Here is a 26,648-nt window from a genome sequence, read left to right as displayed (position 1 = left end):
CTTGCATCACAGCAGAAGGCATACCAGGTCTGGTTGTCCTACTTTCAGTAATGCCAATATTGGTCAGTTGTTTCAGGAGGTAAAAGCCTGATCCCCCTGTGACAAATTTCCCCATCATCTTTCAATGAATAATCCTAGACCAACTGAAGATTATTGCCTAAATCAATTCTTTATTAGGGGTTATAAAATATATGCTTATAGACTGGAATTTGTCTGTAAAGAATTATTATGGTAGCATTACAATAATAGTAGGGGACATGTACACCCCACTTTCAGCAATGAATAGATCATCCAGACAGAAAATCAATAAGGAAATATTGGACTTAAACTACATGTTAGACCAGATGGACTTAACAGGTATGTATAGAACATTCCACCCAACAGCAGCAGAACACACATTCTTCTCAAGTACACATAGAACATTCTCCAGGATATATTATATATTACATCACAAAACAAGTCTTAATAAATTTGAGAAGACTGAAATCATATCAAGCATCTATTCTGACCACAATGCTATGAAACTAGAAATTTATAAGAATAAAACTGGAAAATTGACAAATATATGGAGATTAAACAACATGCTCCTGAACAACCAATGAGTCAAAGAAGAAATGAAAAAAAATTTTAAAAACATCTTGAGACAAATGAAAATGGAAATGCAAAATACCAAAACTTATGGGCAGCAAAAGGACTTCTAAGGTAGATGTTTATAGCCATAAATGCCTACATTATGAAAAAAAGAAACATCTCAAATAAACCACCTAATTTTACATTTCAAAGAACTAAAAAAAGAACAAACTAAGCCCAAAGTTAGTAGAAAAAGGAAATAACAAAGATGAGAAATAGAGACTAAAAAGACTATAGAAAATATAAATGAAACTGAGGGGTGGTTTTTGAAAATATAAGCAAAATAGACAAATCTTCAGCTAGACAAGCTAAGAAAAAAAAAAGAGGACTCAAATAAATAAAATCAGAAGTAAAAGAGAAGACATTACAACCGAGAGCACAGAAATAAAAAGGATTATAAGAAACTACTATGAATAATTATGTCGACAAATTAGATAATCTTTAAGAAAAGGCTAAATTCCTAGAAACATACAACCTGCCAAGAATGAATCATGAAGAAACAGAAAATTTGAACAGACAAATCACTGGTAAGGAGATTGAGTCAGTAATCAAAAACTCCCCAACAAAGAAAAGTCCAGGACCAGATGGCTTCACTGGTGAATTCTGACAAACATTAAAGAATTAATGCCAATCCATCTCAAACTCTTCCAAAAACTAGAAGAGGAGGCAACACCTCCAAAGTCCTTTTATGAGACCAGCATCACCCTGATACTAAAGCCCAACAAAGATGCTACAAGAAAGGAAAATTACAGGCCAATAACCCTGATGAGCATAGATGCAAAAATCCTCAACAAAATATCAGCAATCTGAATTCAACAATACATTACAGGAATCATACACTATGATCAAGTGGGATTTATTCCAGTGATGCAAGGATGGTTCAATATATGCAAATCAATAAGTGTGATACACTACAGTAACAAAATGAAGGATAGAAATTATATGATCACCTCAATAGATACAGGAAAAGCATTTGACAAAATTTAACATCCTTTCATGATAGAAAACCCCACAAACTAGGGATAGAGAGAATGCACCTCAACATAATAAAGGCCATATATGACAAGCCTATAGCTAACATCATGCTCAATGGTGAGCTGAAAGCTTTTCTTCTAAGATCAGGAATAAGGCAAGGATGGCCATTTTCACCACTTTTACTCTAACATAGCACTAGAAGCTCTAGCCAGAGCAATTAGGCAAGAAAGAGAAAATAAAGGCATCCAAATCAGAAAGGAAGAAGTAAAACTGTCTCTATCTGCAGATGACATACATAGAAAACCCTCAACACTCCACCAAAAAAACTGTTTGAACTAATAAATGAATTCAGTAAAGTTTCAGGATTCAAAATCAATACACAAAAATCAGTTGTATTCCTATACACTAACAACAAACTATACCCTCCTTACCTTGCTCAGGCTCTGACTCCCCACACCTAGCTAGCCTCATCCACATCCCTGCGTGGATGCTTTTCTCAGATCTGTTAAGCTCTAAAGTCTTATGCTGTGCCCCCCTTCAATGCATGGATACCCTTTTCATACCACTGGGGCTCCAAATCTCTACAACAGGCAAAAACTCTGCAGAGATGTCTTCCTCCCCTGCTGTCTCTGACACCCCAAGAAAAACCAGACCACTCTCATGCATAGTCACTCTCCTCATCCCATTCAGGATCTGATACCTTTGTCAACCAGCCCTCCTACACAAAAGTTCTTTTCCCCTTGCTTGTCCCACAGTGGCTCCCCCAATCTTCTTTTGCAACCCTGGTGTGGACCTTGCTCCACACTGTTAGATGGCTTTAGGACTATCCCAGAGTATGCATTAAATCTCAAAAATATAATATAATCAAAATATAATTAATTCTCAAAAGTATTCTGGGTGAATAATAAACTATATGGTCAACTTATGTATAAGTCAACCTGGGAAAACATTTTTAGGAGCAGTATTTTATATGCCTGAAGGACAAATTTTTGTCTTTTCTACCTCTCCTAGTTATAGAGAATACTGACAGCTCATTTAATGTTGCTATTATATATGTTTCATTTTTAATAGTGAAAAAGAGTAGACAAACCTAAATTTCCTTCAGTAGAGGACTGATTAAATAAATCATGGTATATATGATATCTATATACAGTGAAATATTAAGGAGTTCTTGAAAAGAAATGAGGTAGATCCAAAATACTGACATGGAAGATACCTAAAATATACTGTTAAGCAGAAAAATCAAGGTATAAAACAGTACTATAGCGTGATCTCATTTGTATGAAAGAAAAAAATGTTTGCCCACATATTTATGTGCAGAGACAGAGGCATGGAAGGACACATTAAATTGAGATGGGTTATTTTTGAGCACCTGCCATTCTTGGCAACTTTTACTTCTGATTTTGTATAATTCTGTACAACTAGGTTTTATACGAAAATCATGGATTTCTTTTATAATCAGGAGAAGATAATAGAAATACTCTTTTAAAATAAGTTGCTACAATTGGAAAGGACTAAATGTGGGCATCAGTAGTGATTGATCTTCCCTAAGCTCCTAAGTGTGGCATAACCTAATCTTGGGAATGGCTGTGAATGTGTGTTGGGGCAGGGGAGATATGAGGCAGAAGAAAGGAGAAAGAAAAGTTGACGACTAGGTTTTCCTTGAGCTATTCTTAGGCTCTTTCATTTTTTCTTATAAGAGATTTGTCTGGCTAGCTGGGTATCCTCATGGTAAATTTAAAACATAACTCTTTGCAAAAGGAAAATGTTGACCCTTAAGGAAAGGACTTAGGTTTTAAGAAATGGTATAGCTCAATCAGAGAAAGACATGTATCGTATGTTCTCACTGATATGAGGAATTCTTAATCTCAGGAAACAAACTGAGGGTTGCTGGAGTGGTGGGGGGTGGGAGGGACGGGGTGGCTGGGTGATAGACATTGGGGAGGGTATGTGTTATGGTGAGCACTGTGAATTGTGTAAGACTGATGAATCACAGACCTGTACCTTTGAAACAAATAATACATTATATGTTTAAAAAAAAGAAGAAGAAGATATCAGGAAGGGAAAAATGAAGGGGGGAAATCGGAGGGGGAGACGAACCATGAGAGACTATGGACTCTGAGAAACAAACTGAAAGTTCTAGAGGGGAGGGGGTGAGGAGAGGGGTTAGCCTGGTGATGGGTATTAAAGAGGGCGTGTACGGAATGGAGCACTGGGTGTTATATGCAAACAATGAATCATGGAACACTACATCAAAAACTAATGATGTAATGTATGGTGATTAACATACCATAATAAAATTTTTTAAAAATCTTTAAAAAAATAAAAATAAAAAATTGTCAAAGGAAAAAAAGAAATGGTATAGCTCTTGCTTACTCAAAGTAATATTAGTATGTGAGGGATCTAATTTTATATTTTAGTACAAACTAGTTTCACTCTAAAAACAATTAAACAGTATTGCTTTCATTGAGGACTAAATGTATTTTATAGAAATGTTTTAGAAGAAAGCACTAGAAATGGGGAAATGTCTATTTCTGAGAAGTAGCTATGTGCATAAAATGGGCTATGGCCAGTGATAGCTCTTTTTTTCTGCCCTGTTCTCCTAGAGTTTACACATTTTATACTCTCCATTTCAATTTAAGACAGCATTATTTTTAAAAATTATACACACACACACACACACATGCACGCACACACACACTTTCCCTTATATCAAAAAAGATTTGTAGCAATAGAGCCTGTCTGGTCAAACTCACCTTTTCTAAATGTCCTTCTACCCATATATATGTAGCTTCCACCAACACTTGTTTAATAAGTGCTTCTTTAGGGAGCATTAACAGTAATCTGTTCAGGTCTGATTTTTTATTACATCATAAGTTTTTCTCTGATTATAAAAATGAATAATGTATATTTTAGAAAATATTTAAAATGAAACCTGAAGAAGAAAAAAATCATCTGTTAATTCCACGACTCATAAGATAGCACTGTTAACATTTGTTTGCATTCTGTCCCATTAATTTTTTCTATGCCTTTTTCATTTGATTTTAATGACGTACTGTTCCATTTTGCCTTTTACACTTAACATAACATTTTCCACATTTTTACAAAACTCTCTATAAATATAATCCTTAATGACTGTGTAAGATTTTGCCATACGCTGTACCATAATTTACTTAACCTTTCAGCTTTCCCCTATTATAAATTATGCTTTAATAAATAACTTCACATATAAAATTTTTTTTTTTGCAGTTTAGGTTATTTCTTAGAATCACTTTCTTGAAGTTGGGTGAAGATGATAAACATTTTCAAGATTCTTGATATATATTGCAAATTGCTTTTCGGAATGGGTATACTACTTTATCCAATAGCCTTACATGTCAGTGACATTTTACTATGATGCTGCTTAGGGATAACTTTAAGGATACATAGTTAACATAACATTACTATCTTCCTGAGGTAACCAATGCTTTAAACTATTTATTATTATGTGGAAGAACTAATAAGCAAGTAATATAAGGCAATATACAAAATGAAAAATATTAGTTTTAATTTGTCAAAATAATAGCATTATTAATACATAGCAGTATACATTTGTTATTGCCAGTATGTCAAAAGTGCAAAATCATTTAAGGAAAAGTGTGTACAGTTTTTAGTATATGTGTAATAATAAAGATTGTGAGATAACTCATATTTATATCACCAGAGGAGAAGAATTTTTTTTGTTACTCTGGTTTCACACTGGATATTTAAATAGAGTTTAAGGTTAATGACTTGATAAAATAAAATCATAGTTGAAATCAACCAATATGAAAGAAATATACACAAATATACATATTTTATCCAGCTGTTGTGTTTTGGAGGGGTTTTACATAACTGAATTTTTTGGATGCATTTTTCTCCTGTTTCTCTCACTTGCCTGCCTTCTGCTGGATTCCTAAAACTTACTGAGGTATTAATTAATCTTATTAAGTGTATTCAATAAAATTACATTTTGTAGAATAAATTAACGGAGGTGTGTACTAATGTTTCCTATTTTTGTTTATATGTGCTACTAAAGTAAATGATTGACCATAGGTTTTATATTTTGCGTATTGATAAAGTAAGAATTTTAGTTGGAGGGGCGCCTGGGTGGCTCAGTTAAGAATCTGCCTTTGGCTCAGGTCATGATCCCAGAGTCCTGAGATGGAGCCCTTCTCCATCTCCCTGCTCATGGGGAGCCTGCTTCTCCTTCTCCCTCTGCCATCCCCTCAACTTGTGCTCTCTGGCTCTATCTCTCTGTCAAATAAATAAATAAAATCTTTAAAAAAAAAAGAATTTTAGTTGGATATTTTGAGGGTTTTTTTGTTGTTGTTAGTTGGATATTTTGAAGTTTCAGTCCCAAAGTTCAGGCCCACATAAGTCCTGTTATGGAAACAACAAAAAACAAATCAAAACTCAAAGATGTTAGGTGAATTTCCTAAGGTACCAGAATTACAAATGTTAATTGAATTTCCTGAAAAGATACAAAGATCAAAGATCCATTTGTCTTTTTTAGAAGGCTAGCTGCCATAGAAGATACTTTTGTAATTCCTAAGAGCTCTAAATGTCCCTCTTTCAATTGAGTTTTGTGATAGAAATGAATTATTTGACATCCTGGAGCATCTTTTGTGTTAGTTTTTAAAAATTTTTTTAAAAAAGATTTTATTTATTTGAGAAAGAGAGTGCACGAAAGAGAGCATGAGTGGGGGCAGGGAGAGGGAGAATTGGACTCCCTGCTGAGCAGGGGGCCTGATGCAGGGCTCTAGCCCAGGACCCCAGGATCATGACCTGAGCCAAAGGCAGATACTTAACTGACTGAGCCACCCAGGTGCCCCAGGTGTGCTAATTTTAATAGCTGCAGTGACGCAATTCTATCTTAAATTTTATTAATTGACAAAAAAGATACAGAGTTGTGTGCATATTTTGTTAGAAAATCATGGAAGGGAGAGTTCATTATAAACTGAAATCTTAAGTGGTCACTCAAAATTAAAGGGAAAAAATAATTGGCTTTTCATTTTCTGAGTTACGTTGCAAATCCACAGAATAGTCAGCTGCTGTTTTTATCACAATCTTATATTTGTGCCAAGGATATTCTGCTATGGGGCAAAAAAAAGCCAAATGATCAAATCTCAAGAAATTGTTCCTCCTGTAATAGCTTAAAATTTGAGGTAATGGGAAATGCCATTTTAAAACAATAGCTTTAAAATGTGGACTGGGGGGCGCCTGGGTGGCTCAGTTGGTTAAGCGACTGCCTTCGGCTCAGGTCATGATCCTGGAGTCCCGGGATCGAGTCCCACATCGGGCTTCCTGCTCAGCAGGGAGTCTGCTTCTCCCTCTGACCCTCTTCCCTCTCGTGCTTTCTATCTCTCATTCTCTCCTCTCTCTCTCTCAAATAAATAAATAAAATCTTTAAAAAAAAATGTGGACTGGGATTCAGAAGTTAGACAAGGGCAATAAGCAGTTAAAATAATGGGGTATTGTATGGCAGATGCAATAGGGAGGTCAGAAATCAACACTGGTGCTAGGGATGTAGGAGTCACAAATGAGACTGGATATCAAAAGTCTTAAAGCATGGAAATAGAATATAGGAATCAAAAACTCTGGGATACAGGAGTCACGAATGGCAGAATGAGGGTATTGAACATTTTCAAGTTTAGGAGCTGGGTTATGGGAACGAGGACTCATGGGCTGTGGATGAGCTATAAAAATCAAGGGTGAAGAATAGAAGATGCAAACAGTCTCATCATAATGGAGTAGTTTATGTTGAATTAGACCTCCCACTTAAATCAATTATAAAAATAGGACAAACACGCGCACACATGCGCGCACACACACACACACACGCATATACTTATATAAACACACATATATATATACATTTAACAAATATGTTAATATATTACATATATAACAAATATAAATTTGATAATTTAATGTGTATTAACAATGACACACACACACACATACACACACATATATAACAACTGCTTGAAGGCACTAGGGAACAACCAGTAAAGACAAGAAGACTTGATTGGCTTCAACCCTTGAGAGCATGAAAGCACTAAGGGCAAGGTCCACATTCAGGTCAGTTCCCACCCTGGGCATTCTGAATAAGCACGGGGTAACAGAGCTAAACAGATAGTAGCAATCTCAGTAGGCTAGGAGCAGAGATGGGAGTCTAGGAAGAAAAGCAGCTGGGATTTGAAGGATACAATTCTAGAGAGGAGAACATTACAGAGATGTGAGCCCCAAAATCTGTATATAAATTCCCTTTAAATCATCAGTAAATTCTTAAGATGCACATGCACAGGAGGAGACTTCAAGAAACTCAGCAGAACAGCAGTGCCTAAAGAGTTGAACAGAGATTTTAGCAGCTTCACAGTACTGGGGAAATGGGGATTAGAGTTCAAGCCCCACAAGGTGGAGGGGTCTTGGGCAAATATTCAGGCTTTCAAGCTCTAGTAAGATCTGGTAAGAACCATGACCTAGAAATAAGGGCAAAACTGAAATAAACTTGAATTTAAAAGCCTAAAACCAAGTTTCAATCAGATTAAGGTGATTCACTTGTATTCTATCTGCCTACTACAATAAGAGAACTTAATCCTCTTTGGAGAAAGCTGATATCATCCACAGTCTCTACAATTTTTCTACCACACTGTCTGACATTCAATAAGAGATTATAGGCATGCTTAAAAAACAAGACCAAATGCCAAAACCCAGGAGGACCCATAGGTGATTCAGATATTGGAATTATCTGATAGGGGCTTTAAACAATATAATTAAAATGTTCAAGAAAATAGAGTAAAGATAAACAATTCCACCAGAGCCTTAGAACCTGCTTAAAGAATGGAAGGGGAAGACTCAAATGAAAATTCAGGACCTGAAAATATAACTAAAATTAAGATTCCAACAGAGGGGTTGTGTAGCAGCTCAGACACAGCAGAACAGAGTTTCTACTGAATGGGTGACAGGTCAGTAAAAAATATGCAGATTAAAACACAATGAGGAAAAAAGAGACAAAAAAATACCGAAAAGAGTGTAAGAAACATACGGAGTACTCAAAAAAGTCTAACATACATATAACTGGAGTTCCAAAAGGATAAGAGACAGAGAGGAACAGAAGCAATATTTAAAGAAAAACAGAGAATTTTCAAACAGTGATAAAAATATCAGATTTCATATTTAAGAAGCCTTGCGAATCCCAAGCAGGATAACACACACACACACACACACACACACACACACACACACACACACACAGAGTTACATCACACTCAAACTGCTAAAGACAAAAAAGAAAGAAAAAAATTAAAGCAGCCAGGGGTGGGAGATATATTACCTTTAAGGAGCCATAGTCAGACCGATGGCTAACTTCTCGACAGAAACAATGGTAACCAGAAATCAAGGAAAAAGACGTTTTGTTTTTTAATGCTGAGAACATATTTTTTAAAAGACAAAATGGAATTCTATACCTAGCAAAACTATCCTTTAAAAATATAGGTGAAATAAAGATGTATTCATGTTAACAAAGGCTGAATTTGTCACTAGTAAACTTGAACTATAAGAAGTATTAAAGTAATTTTTCACACTAAAGTACAATGCCCCCAATTGGAAGGGTCAATCTTCAAGTAGAAACGAAAAGCACCAGAAAGGAGTGACTTTGACCTACTTTTGTTCAAATAAATTCTCATTCCAATGGAATCATTTGGTGTAAAATGCAAATTCATATTAAATGAAATACAGGCGAGAAGTAGTAAGAGGTGAGCTAGAATTTTACAACTTAACACCATGTAGACACTGTCATTTTAATTTTAACCCAAATAAAGTTAAAAAGAAAATGGAAGTTGGACTCTGGGAGTCAGGGGTCAAGGACAGCAGTTGGCATGAAGGAGTCCAAGGTTATGGCTGATTGTGCACAGCAAGCGGGTGTTCAGGGGACAAGAACAATTGTGGAGATGGGGGCATCAGAAGCCATGGGCAATGGTTGTGTTGTAAGGCTTCAGGATCAACAGTTTGTGGGAGATGTAAGAGCCAGGGGTCATGGCTGACAGTTGGGTTGTGGTGGTTGTGTCAAAGGAAAGATGTCAGAGGTTACGACCCACCTGAGGTAACATCAGCGGTTCAAACCTCCGCCCTGGGGGCGGTTGGGATTCTCGGCTCCCTAGGCCCCGCCCCCTCAGGCCCTCCCCCCGCGCGCCGTCTCCGTCGCCCCGCCCCATCCCGTCAGGCCCCGCCCCGTGCAGCGCTTCAAACGCAGAGGCCGCGCGGCGGAGGCGACGAACGTGCGGAGCAAGCCAGCGGCGCAGGGACCCCGCGGGCGGCTGGGGCTTCCGCGGTGCCCGCCTCCGCTCCCTCCCCTCCGGCGCTCGGGGCGGCCGGCCGGCGCCGCCTCCCGGGAAGATGGCGCTGCACTTCCAGGTCAGTGCGCTCTGCACCGCAGGCCCCCGCTCCACCGCCCCTGGAACCCGGCGGGACGCTGCGGTCTGGAGACTGAGGGCCTCGGACGGCGGCGGAGGCCGCCGGGCCTTGGACCGGCGCCTCGGAGCCCCAGCCCCCGCCCCGGCCGGAGACTCGGGCACTGGCCTGGGCTGCCCACCCCGGGCCCGGGCCCGGGCCCGAGGAGGGGATGGCCGGAGGAGGGGATGGTCCGTGCCCGGGGGTGGCGGGTGGAGGGGTAGGGGCCAGGTTCGGAGCTCGCTCTTCCGGGGAGGTGCGGATGCTGAGGATCCGCTGCGCGGTAGCCCGCACTTCTTGCGCGGGGCACGGCGCGAAGGGCTGCTTTGGCGGCGCCCAGGCAGGTGGGAACCTGGCCGGGCCGGACCAGCCTTCCCGCCGCGTCGCTGGCCGCAGCTCCATCGCCAGCCTCCACACGGTTGGGATGCAGTTCGAGAGGGGGCCAGGGCCCCCCGAAGGAACGGCGGCAGCGGTTGGATTTTTAATTGGCTACAGCGGGCAGGGGCTGTATCTGTAGGGAGTTGCGGAGTGCTTAGCAGCAGCCTTATTGGAGGAGGAAACCGGGGCAGCGTGCCGGAGGAGCGCGGAGATTAGGATGGGACGCGTGCTTGAGGAGGAAGGCTCACGTATTCTCGGGCTGCACTGGCATGTGCATCCAGTTATTCATTCAACAAACATTTATAGAGCTCCCCACTGTGTCTCAAGCACTGTGCACAGTTCTGGGTTAAAGGATTACATCATCTTACCATCCCTGCCTTCACAGAATTCACAGATAATTACAGTACATGTAAAAATGATATGGTGGAATTAAACACAGGATATCATGGGAACACTGAAGACGGGCAGTCAACCGTGTGTTTGTGTGTGTGTGTGTGTGTGTGTGTGTTGTGTTGAGAAGGAATGAGGCAGAGCTTCTCTGCTTTTCAGAGGAGATGCTTTGCGTTTCTTTGAGCTTCCGTTCGTCCAGTTATGTATTGAGTTCCTGCTTTGCTAGGCACGGAAGACAGCTCTAGCAAAACTGATTTCTACTCTACTCTCATGGAACTTGCAGGCTAGTGGGTCTTGAAAGAATTGTAGGAGCCAGCCAGGTGAAGAGGAGGGGAAGAGTATAGAGGCAAAAGGACCATGTGAATGATGGCGAGGAATTGTGGAGGAACATGGCACACTGCAGGAAGTTTGGTCTGGCTGGAGCATAAGGTTCATATAAAATAGGAGAAGGGGAGGCTGTGGATGGCAGGAATGACCTTGGAGGGTAGTCAGTTTCATAATATGACTGTGTCTATGTGTCAAGTTCTTCTTGTAGTCTTCTTCGGACTGCCTGTGGTCATACTGACTCATTTCTTATTTATTGATTCTTCCAAAGGATCTTTTCTTTTCAGCCATCCACTCTCCTGTCAGGTGATTGACAGCTCCACAATTTATAGACCAGGAAGTAGTGAGCCCCACACATTACCTTTTGACTCTGCCATTTCTGAGGGTGTCCAGGTCAAAATAATGTTATTTATTTCCACTCTGGTAAACATGCCCCCTGGGAGATTTTCACAGGAAGAAACTTACAGGGAGGACTTTGGGGTTGTAAATAGGTAATCAAGTGTTCATAGTTCAGGTGTAAATCTTGAGAGTAAAGACTGTAGTGGAAGTTTGGAAGTTTTCAGCCTTAGAAAGATGATGCATAATAGTAAATTCCTCAGTCCTGGAAGACTTCTTCATACTTAGGTATCGTGTTGAAAAAATTAGCTGCTAATGCCAAAACTACCTGTATTGGTTTTCCAGGAATGTATTTCATAGCAGCTCAAAAGTGTAGTTGGACAAATAAAAGATCAAACAGTTCTGAGAGCCAGAAAAAAAGCTCTGAAACTTTTCAGTTTGAAGTATTTCTAGCATATGACACCATATTCTCCAGTTAACTCAAGGAACATTTATTAATATTGATGACCGGTACCTAGCATTTTGAATTTCACATGCTTATTGTAGATTTTGAGCCCCACAACTAATTTGAGAGATGTGCATATATGTATATACATACATTTTATTCTTGAAGACACTGAATCTTAGAACAGTTGTGACTTGCCGCAGGCTGTAGAGTTAGAGTAGGCCTAGTAATACATAATTCAATATTCTTTCGTATCAATATCTTACTGTCCACCTACTCACCAGGGTAGCTCATCAAAAATTATGCCATTAGGGTGATGAGTAAAGATATGGACTTGTGTAAGGTGGGTTAGGGCACTTCTCCACAATCTTTTTCACATTATGGTGTACGTAAAAAATGGTGATTGTCTTGTTCATTGACATAAACTCACAGCCAAAAGCCTGGCTGCCTGGAGGGCTGGAGGATCAATATGCCAGGCATACCATCAAGGTACATGCATTCTGGTTAGGAAGCTGTGAGTGAGTTAGAATACTTTGTCCCAAAGAAAGCAATGAATCTGGATTATCATCTGAGAGGAGACAGTCCAGATTGAGGGGAGGAAGGCAGAGTGAGGAAAGATAGAGTTGGGAATAGGTAAGATATAAGAATTTTAGGTAGTACAGAGGGATTGAGATGAGAATCAAGAGATAATGCCAGGAAAAATTTAGAGTACTCATTTGGTTCATCTTTTTGCTCTCAGAATTTTTTCAGAACCAGGGACTATGGCTATGTTTCTTCATACCCAGCCAGGCTACCTGATTTATCTAGATGTGATTGTGCACTATTATATTTGAACATGATGGTAACATAATGGGAAAGAGGTTTGGGAAAGATCATGGCGGTATGGACTTGAATGGGAGAAACAATAGCTAGAACACCAATATAGTGTTTTATAATTTATCGCACACTGAAGGGATTATTTACAATTTATTGTGGATCTGCTGTGTGCCAGGCACTGGGTTAAGCTTTCTGTCTTCTGTCTTACTCTTCATGGTTATTGTGGAAAGTGGATATTACTACCTGCAGTTTCAAAAGTGAGGTTTAGAAAGGTTAAATAATTTGCTTGGGGTCAATAAGTGGTAGATTCTAGAGCTTCTCCTCATTCCCAAAGAAGCTGCTGAAGAAATCCACGGCACTGGAGGCCACAGTTAGAAAATACTGTTCTATTGCTCTGTTGTCTATGACTATCATGTAGTTGAGTCTGAGTCTCGAGTTAAAAAGAATTGTTAGGATTTTATGACAAATTAGGTATATACCAGGAATTAGCTAAACTGTGAGGTTTAAGGCATAGTTCACAAGACTGCCCTCACTTCTGACACCAACTGCAGATTTGGGGGTTTCCTAGAACCACGCTCAGATTTGATAGTTTATCAAAAGGACTCAATGAATTCACTGGAAGCTGTCATATGCATGCAGTTTATTCCTGGGAAAGGACACAGATTAAAATTGATTAAAAGAAGAGATGCAAAGGGCAGAGTCTGGGAGAGTTCCAAAACAAAGCTTTTGCTCTCCTTAGGACATGTTACTCTCCCAGCCTATATGTATGACAGAGTGCATTGAGTATTGCAAACTAGGAAACTTTTTATTGGGACTTCATTACATAGTCATGATTGACTACTGATTGCCCTCGTGATTGATCTCAGCCTTTGGGCTGACTAATACTAATGTGATCCAAAGCCCCTACCCTAAAAGACACAGTTGGTCTTTCTGGTGTGGCCAGCCCCCAACTTAAGACTACGGTGTGTATCCCCCAACTCCCAGCCCCTAAACAGAAACGGGCCAATCAGGTATGATATAGGTTAACCTTCCAGAATCTGAGGGTAAAGGCCAGACTTTTCTCTGGGCAATGCCAAACTCTTTAACTATATAGGAGGGGCTAAGGAGAAGGAAGAGACAAAGCTGACATCAAAATTATAAATCTAGATTCTGGGATAGACCTTTGAAACCACTGAAAACAAAGAGCCACTTGAAATGGAAATCTGTTCAGTTTCTGACATTTTTGGCTTGTTTTTAGCATCTTTCTGAATTTCCAAGAGGAAGAAATTGGTAGGTATAAAGATGGTGAGCAGACAGGGTTGAAAGTATGGAATAGGACATCATCTGCTTATCTCCCTGCAGATTGAAGTAAAGACATCAGGGTGGTAAGGAGACAGCATGTTCTTGAGGTCTGTAGACTTGTGTTTATTTGGCTCAAAATTGACCATTTACTCCACACTTGATCTTAAGCAATATATATATATATATTTGATCTCTCAGCCTCAGTGTTTTGTTTTGTTTTGTTTTTTGTGTTAAGATGGGTGTACTACAGATATGTACTTTGTAGGAGTCTACTTTTCAGGATTGGTTGAAAAATATGGAAATACTTTTGTAAACTATAAAGCTCTAAAAACAAATACTATCTTGATTCATTGTAGAAGGAGGAGTTTCAAGAGACCCAGGAATAAGCCTTCAGGTATGCTCAGGAAAAGGTAGTAAAGGAAAGAAGAAACAAAGATTTGTGGGGAAATTAGTAACTTCAATATGAAAGTGTTTTCTATTAATGATAATCAAGAACCTTAATTCCAGATGGCAGGAAAGATATAGAGAAGTAATTGAAATGAGTTTTAAATTCAATTGGGGTGGGATTTTTGTGGCTCATCGATTTGTTTGTTTATAATTAGGGGCCATTTTTTCCCTAGAACAAAAGCCATCATTTTTTTTTTTTTAGCTTAATATTGAGGTATAACTGACAATAAACTGCACATATTTAAATTGTGCTGTTTTGATATATGTTTACACCTGTGAAACCATCACTAAAATCAAGATAATGAGCATATCCATCACCCCCCAAAGTTTCCTTTTGTTCCTTTGTAAACCCCCATTGCCATTCCCCCATCCTGTTCTGCTCTCCTCCCTCCCTGGCCAAAATCTGTGATCTGCTTTCTTTTCCTGTAATACCTTCCAATATGTATGCTTTTTGTCTGTTTTTTTTGTTTGTTTGTTTTACTTAGCATCTACCCATTGATGGATACATGTGTGAGAATCACTGTATAGAAAGAAGTCACATCACTTAGGGGTTAATTGTATGTCACATGCAAAGACTAGAAATGAGTTCAGAATAACTTGGAAGATCTTTAAGGCAGAATTATGTCATTGTCTCATGCTATGGAAGTTGGATGCTGTCTGTTTATATTTAATAGTTATTCTTTGGGAGTTAGGTGATGTCCAATTCTACTTGTTCTACCTATTAGTTATTTTTATGGGCTTCTAATATTGATATTAAGCCTTGCAGGAGCTTTAATAACTCAAACCTGATTTGTCAGCAAATAGAGAAGGGATCCATTTCTCTAAGGCATTCTAATGTTAACCATATGCGTAGACATCAGTGTGTAAAACCAAGATGCAAATTTATCAATTCATTGTGAAAAATAAAGTCTTTCTTCATAGATTCTCTGGAAAGTCCAATGCTAATCAGAAGATTGCTTGGTCAGTCAGCATTCACCACATTGTGAGTCTAAGTGTTTTACATGTTTAGATAATGCCTTTCCGCCAGAGTAAGGATCTTTGTGGGTGTATCCTTTTCTCTAAAAAGATTTGATATGCCTGGCATGTGTTTCATTATTATCATCACAGTGAAAGAATGACTTGATTCCCGCCCCCACCTTTTTTTTCAGTCTTTCTTAAGAAAAAGTTCAAATCCTTCCCTTTTTATCTTGCACTGCCTTTCAGTTAATACTTTGAAATACTTTTGGAAAGAAAAAGGTAATTTGTAATATTGTTGACTTAAACCAATACTGTTTGAGTTCACTCTACATTTGTTCTTTGTTGAGGTTCTTTAAATCAGTATAGCAAAACAGACAAAATAATCTCCAGAACTTTTCTGGAATCTTTCCAAATAGGTTTACTTAAGTACCACTGACTTGATTAATATTAATATTTGTATTAGGTTCCTAGTACTATTGTAACAAATTACCACAAACTGGGTGGGTTAAAGCAACAGAATATTATTGTCTTACAGTTATGAAGGCCAGAAGTCTGAAACTAATATGTCAGTAGTATTGGTTCCTTCTGGACTCCTTGAGGGAGAAACTGCCCCATGCCTTTCTCCTACTTTCTGATGGCTGCTGGTAAATCCTTGGTGTACTTTGGCATGTGGATTCATCATTGTAGTCTCTGCCTCCTTCTTCGTATGACCTTCTCCCTTGTGTACCTCTGTGTCTCTGCATCTCACATGTACTTCTCCTTTCTTTTACGAGTCATTAGACTTAGGGCCCACCCTAAATCCAGGATGGTGTCATTAAGATCCTTAATTTAGGGATTTGCAATTACCTTTATTTCCAAATAAGGACACATTCAAAGGTACCAGGGTTAGGAATTGGGCATATATTTTAGGGGGATACAGTTCGACCCATTACAATGTTATTAAGTCATAATAATAATAAACAACTAGCCTTCATAGGGTATACTCTGTGTCAGAAGTCACGTGACCTTACTCATTTAATTCTCCAAACAAACCAAAAGATAGGTTTGAGTCTTAACTTTTTTGCTGCCTTTTGCTTTTAAACAGTTAGGTCTTGTCACTATTTCTGGCCCAATTCTCTTTGAATTCAAAATCTACTTCTTCAGAGACTCTTAGGCCTCGATGAATGCTTGACAGCAGGATCAGTTTATCATTAAATCATTCTGGGTATTAACAGTTCTAAAATTCAGCCCTTCAAGTTTATTAGATGAAGGAAAAGACTTCTGAGGTTGATCATGAGTCAAGAGAGGGGGAAAAAGGTAGCTCTTTCTATTTTTGTATTTCTTACCCTTGGAGAAAATATGGAAATTCATATGTATTCATGAACCATAAATTTTCTATGCATTTTAATATTATGAGCATTATGGAGCAGTACTCTGAGGGCTTGTTGGGCCAGTCTAGGTGGGGGAAATGTTTAAAATGTGTCGCACTTGAGGTCCTTTATCTTAATTTATTCATTTGAAACCTTTCTCTTTATCTTTCACTCTAGCAGAAATTTCCCAAGTCTGGGATGTTGGGCTCTGACCTGGTTAGAAAATGGAAAATGCCATAAAGGAGCTAAGAAGGAGAGAGAAGTGAGACAAATAAAGGAGCTAGAGGATGTCTCATTTCAGTGTTTTGTGTGCATTCATGTTAGGCAAAGATATATGTTTTTGAGAGAATGTTTGGACTAGTGTAGCTCTAAGGCTGCCACATAAAAATTCAGGCCAGAAAGGATAAAAATGGCATTTCTTTAGGAATAGCCCATTGCCTTCATATGACTACCTGATATTGAAATCTGTGCCATTTTTTTTTTTTTTTTTGTCCTCCAAAGAATTCTCTCTAATTCAAGTTCAAAGTGAAGTAGTTTGTTTTAGTCAAGGGCCTTTAACAAAAATTGTGTTAAGCTAACAAGAATGCTGATCTCATTTTTTTTCCCAGATATTATCCATGTTTTATATCTTCAGATGAAATTTTATTTATAAACAGAATGAATTATTCTTTGTGCTTATAAAAGAGGAGCCTACAACATGATAACCAGTTATTACACTGCTAGAAATAACATGGGGTTAGGTCATAGTTCCTGAAAATCATGACAGAGTTTGCCTGCAGCACTATGAGTCATTAGTTCAGAAGCCCCAAATCAGTGTATATTTATAATTATCTTTGCTTTTTTATGGATGGAACCATTGAAATTCTTATAATTTGAGAAATAATGTAATTGACATAGTGTCTGCATCTTGCTCATGATAATTCCCCCCACCTATCTCTTCAGCTTCGTTTGGCATCTCCTCCTTGCTGTCTACCAGGGACATTGACCTTTTAATACCTCAAAATGATTACGCTCTGTTCTGGGCCCTGGTAAACACTACTTCTCTGCCTGCACTGCTGTCTAGTCTTTTTTCATCTGGCTCACCCTTTTAGGATAAATGTTACTACTTCAGGCAAGCCTTTTAAACTCCTTGGATTAAGCAAGTCCTTCTCTTTCTGTACTCTCACTTTTCCACTACAGTACTGTCAATTTATAAATAAATAACTTGATGATAGGAGATAGGCCTTTTTTAAGTTCACCACTGTGACCCCTAGTAAGTAGTGGTAGCTCAATAAGTATTTATTGAATTGATGAATTCAGGCATGATATTTGCATCCCTCGGTTCCTGTATTATTATGTATACCTTATTTTTGTCTTTCACTCAAGTAAAATGTTAATTTTTTTTTTCTTCTCAAGAGCTTGGCTGAATTGGAAGTGCTGTGTACTCATCTCTACATAGGGACTGATCTTACACAAAGAATAGAGGCTGAGAAAGCACTCCTGGAACTTATTGACAGCCCAGAATGTCTCAGCAAATGTCAACTTTTATTAGAACAAGGAACAGTAAGTATTTGATAACAGTGATTAACCATGAAAGATCAGTAGATATATGTCAGTGTTAACGAATTTGTGTAGGTTAGCAATGATAATTGACAGATGTTACACATATCTTTTTGTTATAGTTTATTTCACTGTCAAAGAGATTAATCATAGAAAGAATTGGAAAACCTGGAAAGCAAACTTTAGAAGAGAGCCCAAGAGGTAGAAATAGGCGTGAACTGAAATAGTTTCTTCATTCGTCTTGACCCCTTTTGATGTCTCATGTCAGTGGTGGGCAAAGGTTACATTTTTTAGAAAGTTGACTAAGAGCTTTTTTTTAAAAAAAAATTTCAGGTAAGAGAGGCAGGTTGTAATTAACTCTAAAACATGAAGGAATGGTTCACAGGAATGCTGATTACCTCTTGCCTGCCTCCCTCCTAGAGATACTTAGCCATTCACTCAGTAGTCATGTAGCAAATACTTAAATGTAAAACCAGGTATAGTACTACCTACTTGCTTTATGTACATGCATTAAAAAACTCATAGTTTAGTTGAGGAGGCATAACTGTGTAAAAAATGGCTATAAAATGATATGGTATTGCTATAGTAGGAGATTGTAGGGGCTAGAGCAGAGGTCAACAAACATTTTTTGTAAAGGGCCAGATTGTAAATAGTTTAGACTTTGCAGGCCAAGAGGCTAAATCAAGGATATTTTGTAAGTACATCTATAAGAAGAGAGAAAACAAATTTCCATAAAGTTTTGTTTATGAAATTTAAAAGTATAATAATTGAGTATAGTTTTTTTGTAATACAGATCTAATAGTCAAAAGAATGAAACTATTCTTTTGGAGATAACATTTGACCTAATTAGGGTTCAAAGTTAATATTTCTGTCATCCATGTTGATTGTAAATGTTCATGTGTTAATACTCATCTGTAGTGAGATTTTTTTATATTTTATCTTTGAAAATGTCTTTTCACATAGATAGGTATTGCGAAATATTGATATCAATCCATAAGATATGATTTTAATTAAGCATATTCATCACTTAGAAGGCATTTATAGAATTCTGTTGAAACTTCTCATGATGTTTGCCTTTCAGAATGTCATTACATTGCAAATTAATCACATCCAATTGAAGGTTAGGTGGAAGCTCCTCAGTTGCTCAGTTAAATGGATTTTAAAATATGGAAATTTCCTTTGCACTTGCATCGGGGTCTGAAAAATGCTGCTGGAAGTATAGTTTGAGCTCAGAAAATATACTCAGGAATAAAGATCTTGCTATTTGTTTTAACGTTTGATGGTGTGGAAAGTGTATAAAGCCGCTACTAGTTGTGATTGAAAAAGTGTTAGTTATTATTGAAATGACTTTACTGAATTATAAGTTTTGTAATGTAAGTACTAAGCACTCGTTTGCCTTTTAGGCAATTTTGTAACTTTAGGTTGAATTCATTAAATTACATTATCAAGTTGGCAGCAAAAGCTAATTTTCAAAGCCATTTAGTATTCAACAATAGTGGGTCTTCTCAGAAAAATTTCAGTCTCAGCCCCGAGCTAAAAAAAAAATTGCGATAAAACTTTACTACTGCTAAGCTTTGAACTACGGTGTGGTGGGGCAAGTCAGGACTTTCAGCTTATATTTCTGACAGAAATTCACAGAACTGAGAATAAGTTCACAAAAGTGAATTGAAGTCTACTATTAACACCACTGATTCATTAACACATAGTAGACTCACATAATTTACTACAGAGTATCTACTGATGAAGAACATAATAACCATAGGTTTTAGACTCTTATATTTTTATAAGCTTTGTAAATTTGTACAACTAAGCTCTTTTCTGTTCCATATATTTTTACCATCACTTGTGACACATCTTAGCAGATACTGCTTCAGGTTGTACACAATTAGTGTTTTCTCAATTTCTTTGAAAATATTTCTGGCCTGAAGTTCCACATAGACTCTTCATAGAGGTCTTTAGTCACTTCAGACTTATCATTGACTTCTGGAATAAATGGATAATATTGGTAACAGAATAGGCAGAATTAGCACATCTGTCAGCTTGTTAGGAACTAAAGAGAACCTCCAAATCATTTGCCTTATTTGAAATGGACTTCTGATGTTGCTTCCATGTCTTCAGCTCTTTGAGCATTGTTCTCATTGAAAGGCTAGTAGTTTGAGGTTTATCTTCTCCGCATATATAATTTCACTACTACAGTAAAGTAATGGTGATTTTAATTAATTCTCCATTGGTAAATGACTTTCCTTGCTTGGCTAACAAACAAGTCACTTCAGAACTTTGGTCTCGGTCCCATTTTATTTTTGTGAGGAAATTCCACTGAGATGAGATACTCTTCGAATTTTCTACTTTTTCTGACTGTTGATTTCCTGTGAGTTAGGAACATTGTCATGAATACTTAGTCTGATATTGTCAACATATATTATAGTCTTTTAGGACAGCTGTAGTGCTATTTCATAAAGAGCACATTGCTCTGCTATCTAATTCAATAACAATAATTCAAACTCTGCTGTGCCTTAAAAGTTAGATACTTGAAATCTGCTTTTATCTTGTTTTGACATGATGGTTATGCACTGGTAATAATCAAAGGTACATGTCATGGCAATACCCATGGCACTCTAGGTGCTGTGGAATTATAACGATATTATTGCAATTTATAATGCATTCAGCAGCAGGAGGCAATGAGTGCCACATACAGTCTGTCTCAACTATTCAACTCTGCTGTCGTAGCGTGAAAGCAGCCATCGACAATATATAAATGAATGATCATGGCTATGTTCTGTGTTTATGGACACTGAAATTTCGATTTCATATATTTTTCACATATCACAAAATATTATTTTTATTTTCCCCCGACTGTTTAAAATAGTAAAAACCATTCATACCCCACGGACCTTGCAAAAACAGATAGGATTTGATCCACGGGCCTTAGTTTGCTGACATCTAGTCAAGAGAAAAAAAAGAAAGAAGGACTATTTTTACAAGAAATTACTGGAGGTATAGTGGATAACTGGACCAAATTTTGATGGATTGAGTATACTATTAAGTTAAGACAATTTGTGGCCAAAGAGGATACAATACAGTAAGACATGGATCTGAAGGAGTGGGGAGGTCAGGGTGGGAAAGGCATTGAAAGGGGCTAAAAGACAAGCTGTTGTGATCAGACAGTAGTGAAGAGTGGAACCAGGTGAACTGGAAGAGATAATCAGAGGCCAGAATGTACAGGACTGTGTAGACATGGTAAGAGTATTTTATTTGAACTTGCTCAAAATAATTTTTTTCTCTCGATTATTTGCTGCTGTGTGAAAAAGTGACCTACACCTTCCTCAATGACTGAACCCTTAAGAGAGATTGTATACATATATGTGTGTATTTGTATATATACTTTATTCATTGTAAATCTGCCAGCTTGGAAAACCAGAAAAATTTCCATTGTTGCTTAGGAAAAGTTCCTGTCAGTGTTTTGATGATTCTAATTTCATTTGTGATAATAATAAATAAAATTTATTATTCTTTACAGACTTCCTATGCTCAGCTCCTTGCAGCAACATGTCTTTCAAAACTTGTTAGCCGAGTCAGTCCTTTGCCAGTTGAACAGAGGGTAGATATCAGTAAGTGGTTTATTATGCTTTTTTATGAAATTGCACTTTATTTTTTATTGAAGTATAGTTGACACACAATGTTACATTATTTAACATTGCACTTCAAAATAATTTTTTCCTTTTAAATTTGTTAAACTGTTAACAGGGATGCAAGTTATTTAAAATTCTGTTATTTTTTGAAGATGAGTTGTTAGGTCTCCTTTACCCATCTAGTGATGAACAGCGATGTGTTATACAATGATGTGTAAGCAAAAAAGCATTTGTTTAGTTTACTAATAAATAAATAACTAGCATTTTATTGTGTGTACCGTTGGTAAGATTTGTACTCTCTCATTTTAATCACCACAATTATGAAGTGGGTGCTCTTATTATCCTCATTTTAGATTTGATAGGCTCTGTAGTGTGCCCAAGATCACACAGCTCAAAAGTAGAGCTGTGATTCCAATCCACACAACCTGTGTGGATTTGCTCTTAGCCATTGTCTTAACTTCATTTGCAACTGAACGATAGGAAAGAAGTCAACTCTCCATTTATTTCTCAGGATGCTATACAAAATCATTTGGGATGCATGTCAAATCAAAAGCAGGTTCCTACTTATTAGGAAGATAATGTGTATATGGAAGAATAGTATTTGGAACTTAGTGTAGTTGGAAAACTGATTCTATGAAGTAGCAGTATATTTTTCAGAAATAATGTATTTTAAGATTTGTGTGTGTGTGTGTGTGTGTGTGTGTGTGTGTGTATCTGTATGTATGTGTTTGCTTTTCATATGGACAGAAGTCTAATAATTGAGCTATGGGATTTTTTTTTTCAGTTATCTTTGTTCATAGTAGAAATGAACTGTTGATTCATATATGCTCTCCAGACTCAAGGTTCATGTTATTTGTATTTGTGTATCAGAAGAATTAAAATGTATATGTATGATGGATTTTAAGCCCAATTTTTGAACAATCAAATCACACAATGACATGTCATTTGCCTCATATATTTGACTAATACTTTTCTTTAAGGACCCAGAATCATAGACTGCAGAAAGCCTAGAGGAGGATTTATCCATGTGTTCATGGACTTGTGTGCTTAAGGAAGCAAAACAAATTTACAGTTTTAAAAATTAGAGTCCAAACATTATAAAACTAACACATAAAACATTGTGATTTTATTTGACTTACTTATGTAAAACACACACATACACATACACACACACACTTTAAATAGATTTCATTTTTTTAGAGCAGTTTTTTAAAATTGAGCAGAAAGTAGAGTTCTCATACCCTCTGTCCCCCACACATGTATAGCCTCCTCCATTATTAGTGTCCTGCACCAGAGGTACATAAGATATAATTGATGAACCTACCTTGACACATGATCATTACCCAAAGTCCATAGTTTATATTAGGGTTTGCTGTTGGTATTATGCATTCTGTGGGTTGCATAAATGTATAAGGACATATATCCCCCATTATAATAGTCTACAGAATAGTTTCACTGCCCCCAAAAAATCCTCTGTGTGCCGCCTATTCATCCCTCCCTCCCCTCTAACCTCTGACAACCATTGATTTTTTTACTGTTTGCATAGTTTTGCCTTTTCCAGAATGTCATGTAGTTGAACTCATACAATGTGTAGCCTTTTCAGATTGGCTTCTTTTACTTAGTAATATGCATTTAACCTTCTCCCATGTCTTTTCACAGCTTGGTAGCTTGTTTCTTTTTAGCACTAAATGATATGCTATTGTCTGGATGTACTGCAATTTATTCATTCACCTACTTGATTTCTTCCACGTTTTGGCAATTATGAATAAAGCTTAAAGCAGATTTTTGTGTGGACATAAGTTCAACTCATTTGGGTAAATACTAAGGAGAGTGATTGCTAGATTGTATGGTAAGAGTGTGTTTAATTCTGTAAAGAATCATCATGCTGTCTTCCAGAGTGGCTGTACCATTTTGCATTCCCATCTGCAATGAATGAGAGTTCCTGTTGCTCCACGTTATTGCTAACATTTGGTATTTTCAATGTTTTGAATTTGGGCTGTTCTAGTAGGTGTGTAGTAGTATCTTACTGTTTGAATTTGCAGTTCCCTGATGACATATGATTGAATATCTTTTCATTCGTTTATTTACCATCTGTATATTTTCTTTGAGGATGTGTCTAAGTCTTTTGCCCATTTTTAAATCAGGTTGTTTTCTTACTGTTGAGTTTTAAGTTTTTGTATATTTTAGATAGCAGTCCTTTATCAGATTAGTCTTTTGCAAAGGTTTTTCTTCCAGTCTGTGGCTTGTCTTCTCATTCTCTTGATGTTTCTCCCGAGCAGAGGTTTTATTTATTTATTTATTTAAAGATTTTATATATTTGAGAGAGAGAGCACATGAGAGGGGGGAGGGTCAGAGGGAGAAGCAGACTCCCCGCAGAGCAGGGAGCCCGATGCGGGACTTGATCCAGGGACTCCAGGATCATGACCTGAGCCGAAGGCAGTCGCTCAACCAACTGAGCCACCCAGGCGCCCCAGAGCAGAAGTTTTAAATTTTAACTGAGTCCAAATTATCACTTTTTTTCATGGAGTGTGCCTTTGTTGTTGTGTGCAAAAAGTCACTGCAAACCCAAGATGATCTAGGTTTTTTTCCTATGTTGTCTTCTAGGAGTTTTTATAGTTTTGTGGTTTACATTTAGGACTGAGATCCATTTCTAGTTGATTTTTGTGAAGAGTGTAAGGTCTGTGTCTAGATTCGTTTATTTGCATGTGGGTGTCCAGGTGTTCTGGCACCATTTGTTGAAAACACTGTCTTCATTCTTTTTTGCCTTTGTCCCTTTGTCAAAGATTAGTTGACTGTATTCATGTGTGTCTTTTTCTGGGCTCTTTGCTCTGTTCCATTGACCTATTTGTTCTTTCACCAGTACCGCATTGTCTTGAGTGCTGTAGCTTTATAATAAATCTTGAAGCTGGGTAGTGTCAGACCTCCAGCTTTGTTCTTCTCCTTCAGTATTGTGGTGGGTATTCTAGGTCATTTGCCTCTCTATGTAAGCTTTAGAATCAGTTTGTAAATGTTTACAAAATAACTTACTGGGATTTTGATTTGGATTCTGTTGAATCTACAGATCAGGTTGGGAAGAACCGACAGCTTGACAATGTTGAGCCATCTTACCCATGAACATGAAATCTCTCTTCATTTATTTAGTTCTTCTTTGGTTTCATCCATCAGCTTTAGGTTTTCTGTAACATTCTTTTTCAAGTTGAGAAAGTTCCCCTCTATTCCTAGTCTGCTGAGAGTTATAAATGGCCATTGGATTTTCTTAAATGCTTTTTCTGCATCTAATAATATGATCATGTGATTTTTCTTCTTTCCTCTCTTGATAACATTAATTGATTTTCAAATGTTGAACTAGACCTGCATAACCTGGGAGAAATCCCACTTGGTTGGGGTATATAATTCTTTTTATGCATTGTTAGATTCAATGTGCTAATAATTTGTTGAGGACTTTTCTTTATGTTGATGAGAGATATTGGTCTGTAGTTTCTTTTCTTAATAACATCTTTGTCTGGTTTTGTTATTAGGATAGTGCTGGCCTCATAGAGTTGGTTAGAAGGAATTCTCTTGCTTCTGTCTTCTGGAGGAGATTGAAGATAATTGATATAATTTCTTCCTTAAATGTTGGTAGGACCCACCAGTGAACCCATCAGGGCCTGGTACAGAATAATTACTGATTCAGTTTATTTAAAAGATATAGGCCTATTGTCAGATGGTCTTTTTGACTTATTTTTTTTAAATAAATACTTAAATAAAAAGAGGAACATGCTTTAAAGGAAATTTGGAAAAAAGAAAAGTAGAAACTTAGAAAACAATTCCAAGCAACAAATGATGTGTTCCCTTTATGAGTTTCTTTGGTTTAACCTACTGGTCTTATTTCTGCAAAGTAGATTAGAATGTTTGTCATGACATATCTGATGTGTCAAGTAGAATAATTGGCATGTCAGTTAAAGTGGAAAATGTGAGTAATTGCTTCAACAGTCACATTGCCTTTAGATCACCTCAAAATCCTCAGTTTTTCATGATGTAGTCCCAGACTACATATCTCATTATTTTCCAACATTAACTCTATTGCCAGTTCTCTGTATTCACCACACTATTTTCTACTCTTATTAGTATAATTAGCAGTGGCTTACTATTGCTCATGAGTTAAATACCATTTCCTCAGCTTAGTATTCAAGTCCCTTTATGAGCTTGTAATTGATGGACCATTCTTGTAACCATGTATGTTCATTGGTACTAGCCTAGTAGTTGTGCCAGAAGGTCTTCCCCTCATGCCGTGTTATTTCTGCCTTGGTGCCTTTTTTAATCTTGTTTCTCTGGTCTATTCAAATGAAAGTGTAGCTTAAGTTTAATTACCTATATAAATTAGTCAGTCCTCCTTACTTCCCTCCTTTCCTTCCTTCCCTTCAGACAGCTTGAGATGTAATTTATATACCATAAAGTTTTAAAGTTTGAAGTGTACAATTAATGATTTCTAGTAAATTTACAGTGTTATGTGAACATCATCACAATTCAATGGTGGAACATTTCTGTCACCCCCAAAAGATCCCTCATGCTTATTTAGTTAGTCCTGCTCCTATACAGCCAACCACTAGGATGCTTTCTGCCTCTATAGATTCACCTTTAGTAGATATTTCATATAAATACAATCACACCATATGTAGCTTTTTGCATCTGGCTTCTTTC

At 37.4% G+C, this 26,648-nt stretch overlaps 1 protein-coding gene across 3 annotated transcripts in view; it reads left to right on the top strand.

Moving 5' to 3' along the window:
- The first annotated feature begins 10,015 nt into the window (after window positions 1-10,015).
- Window positions 10,016-26,648, top strand: part of RANBP17 (RAN binding protein 17) — a 321,533-nt gene continuing 304,900 nt past the window's right edge. For 2 of the 3 annotated variants that reach the window (XM_028102719.1, XM_028102718.1), the window contains exons 1-3: window positions 10,016-10,041; window positions 18,196-18,342; window positions 21,857-21,947. In XM_028102719.1, coding sequence (XP_027958520.1) covers window positions 10,024-10,041; window positions 18,196-18,342; window positions 21,857-21,947 — 256 coding nt within the window. In that variant the 5' untranslated portion in view covers window positions 10,016-10,023. Of the gene's footprint in view, window positions 10,042-18,195; window positions 18,343-21,856; window positions 21,948-26,648 lie in introns of those variants that run through there. The other variant, XM_028102721.2, reaches the window with a different exon arrangement.

The sequence above is a fragment of the Eumetopias jubatus genome, unplaced genomic scaffold, assembly GCF_037043125.1.
Source record: "Eumetopias jubatus isolate StellerSeaLion01/CBP00866 unplaced genomic scaffold, mEumJub1_p1.0 scaffold_5, whole genome shotgun sequence".
In the NCBI taxonomy this organism is placed as follows: domain Eukaryota; kingdom Metazoa; phylum Chordata; class Mammalia; order Carnivora; family Otariidae; genus Eumetopias; species Eumetopias jubatus.
The sequence above is the reverse complement of the archived record's forward strand: the minus strand, read 5'-3'. Positions and strand labels throughout refer to the sequence as shown.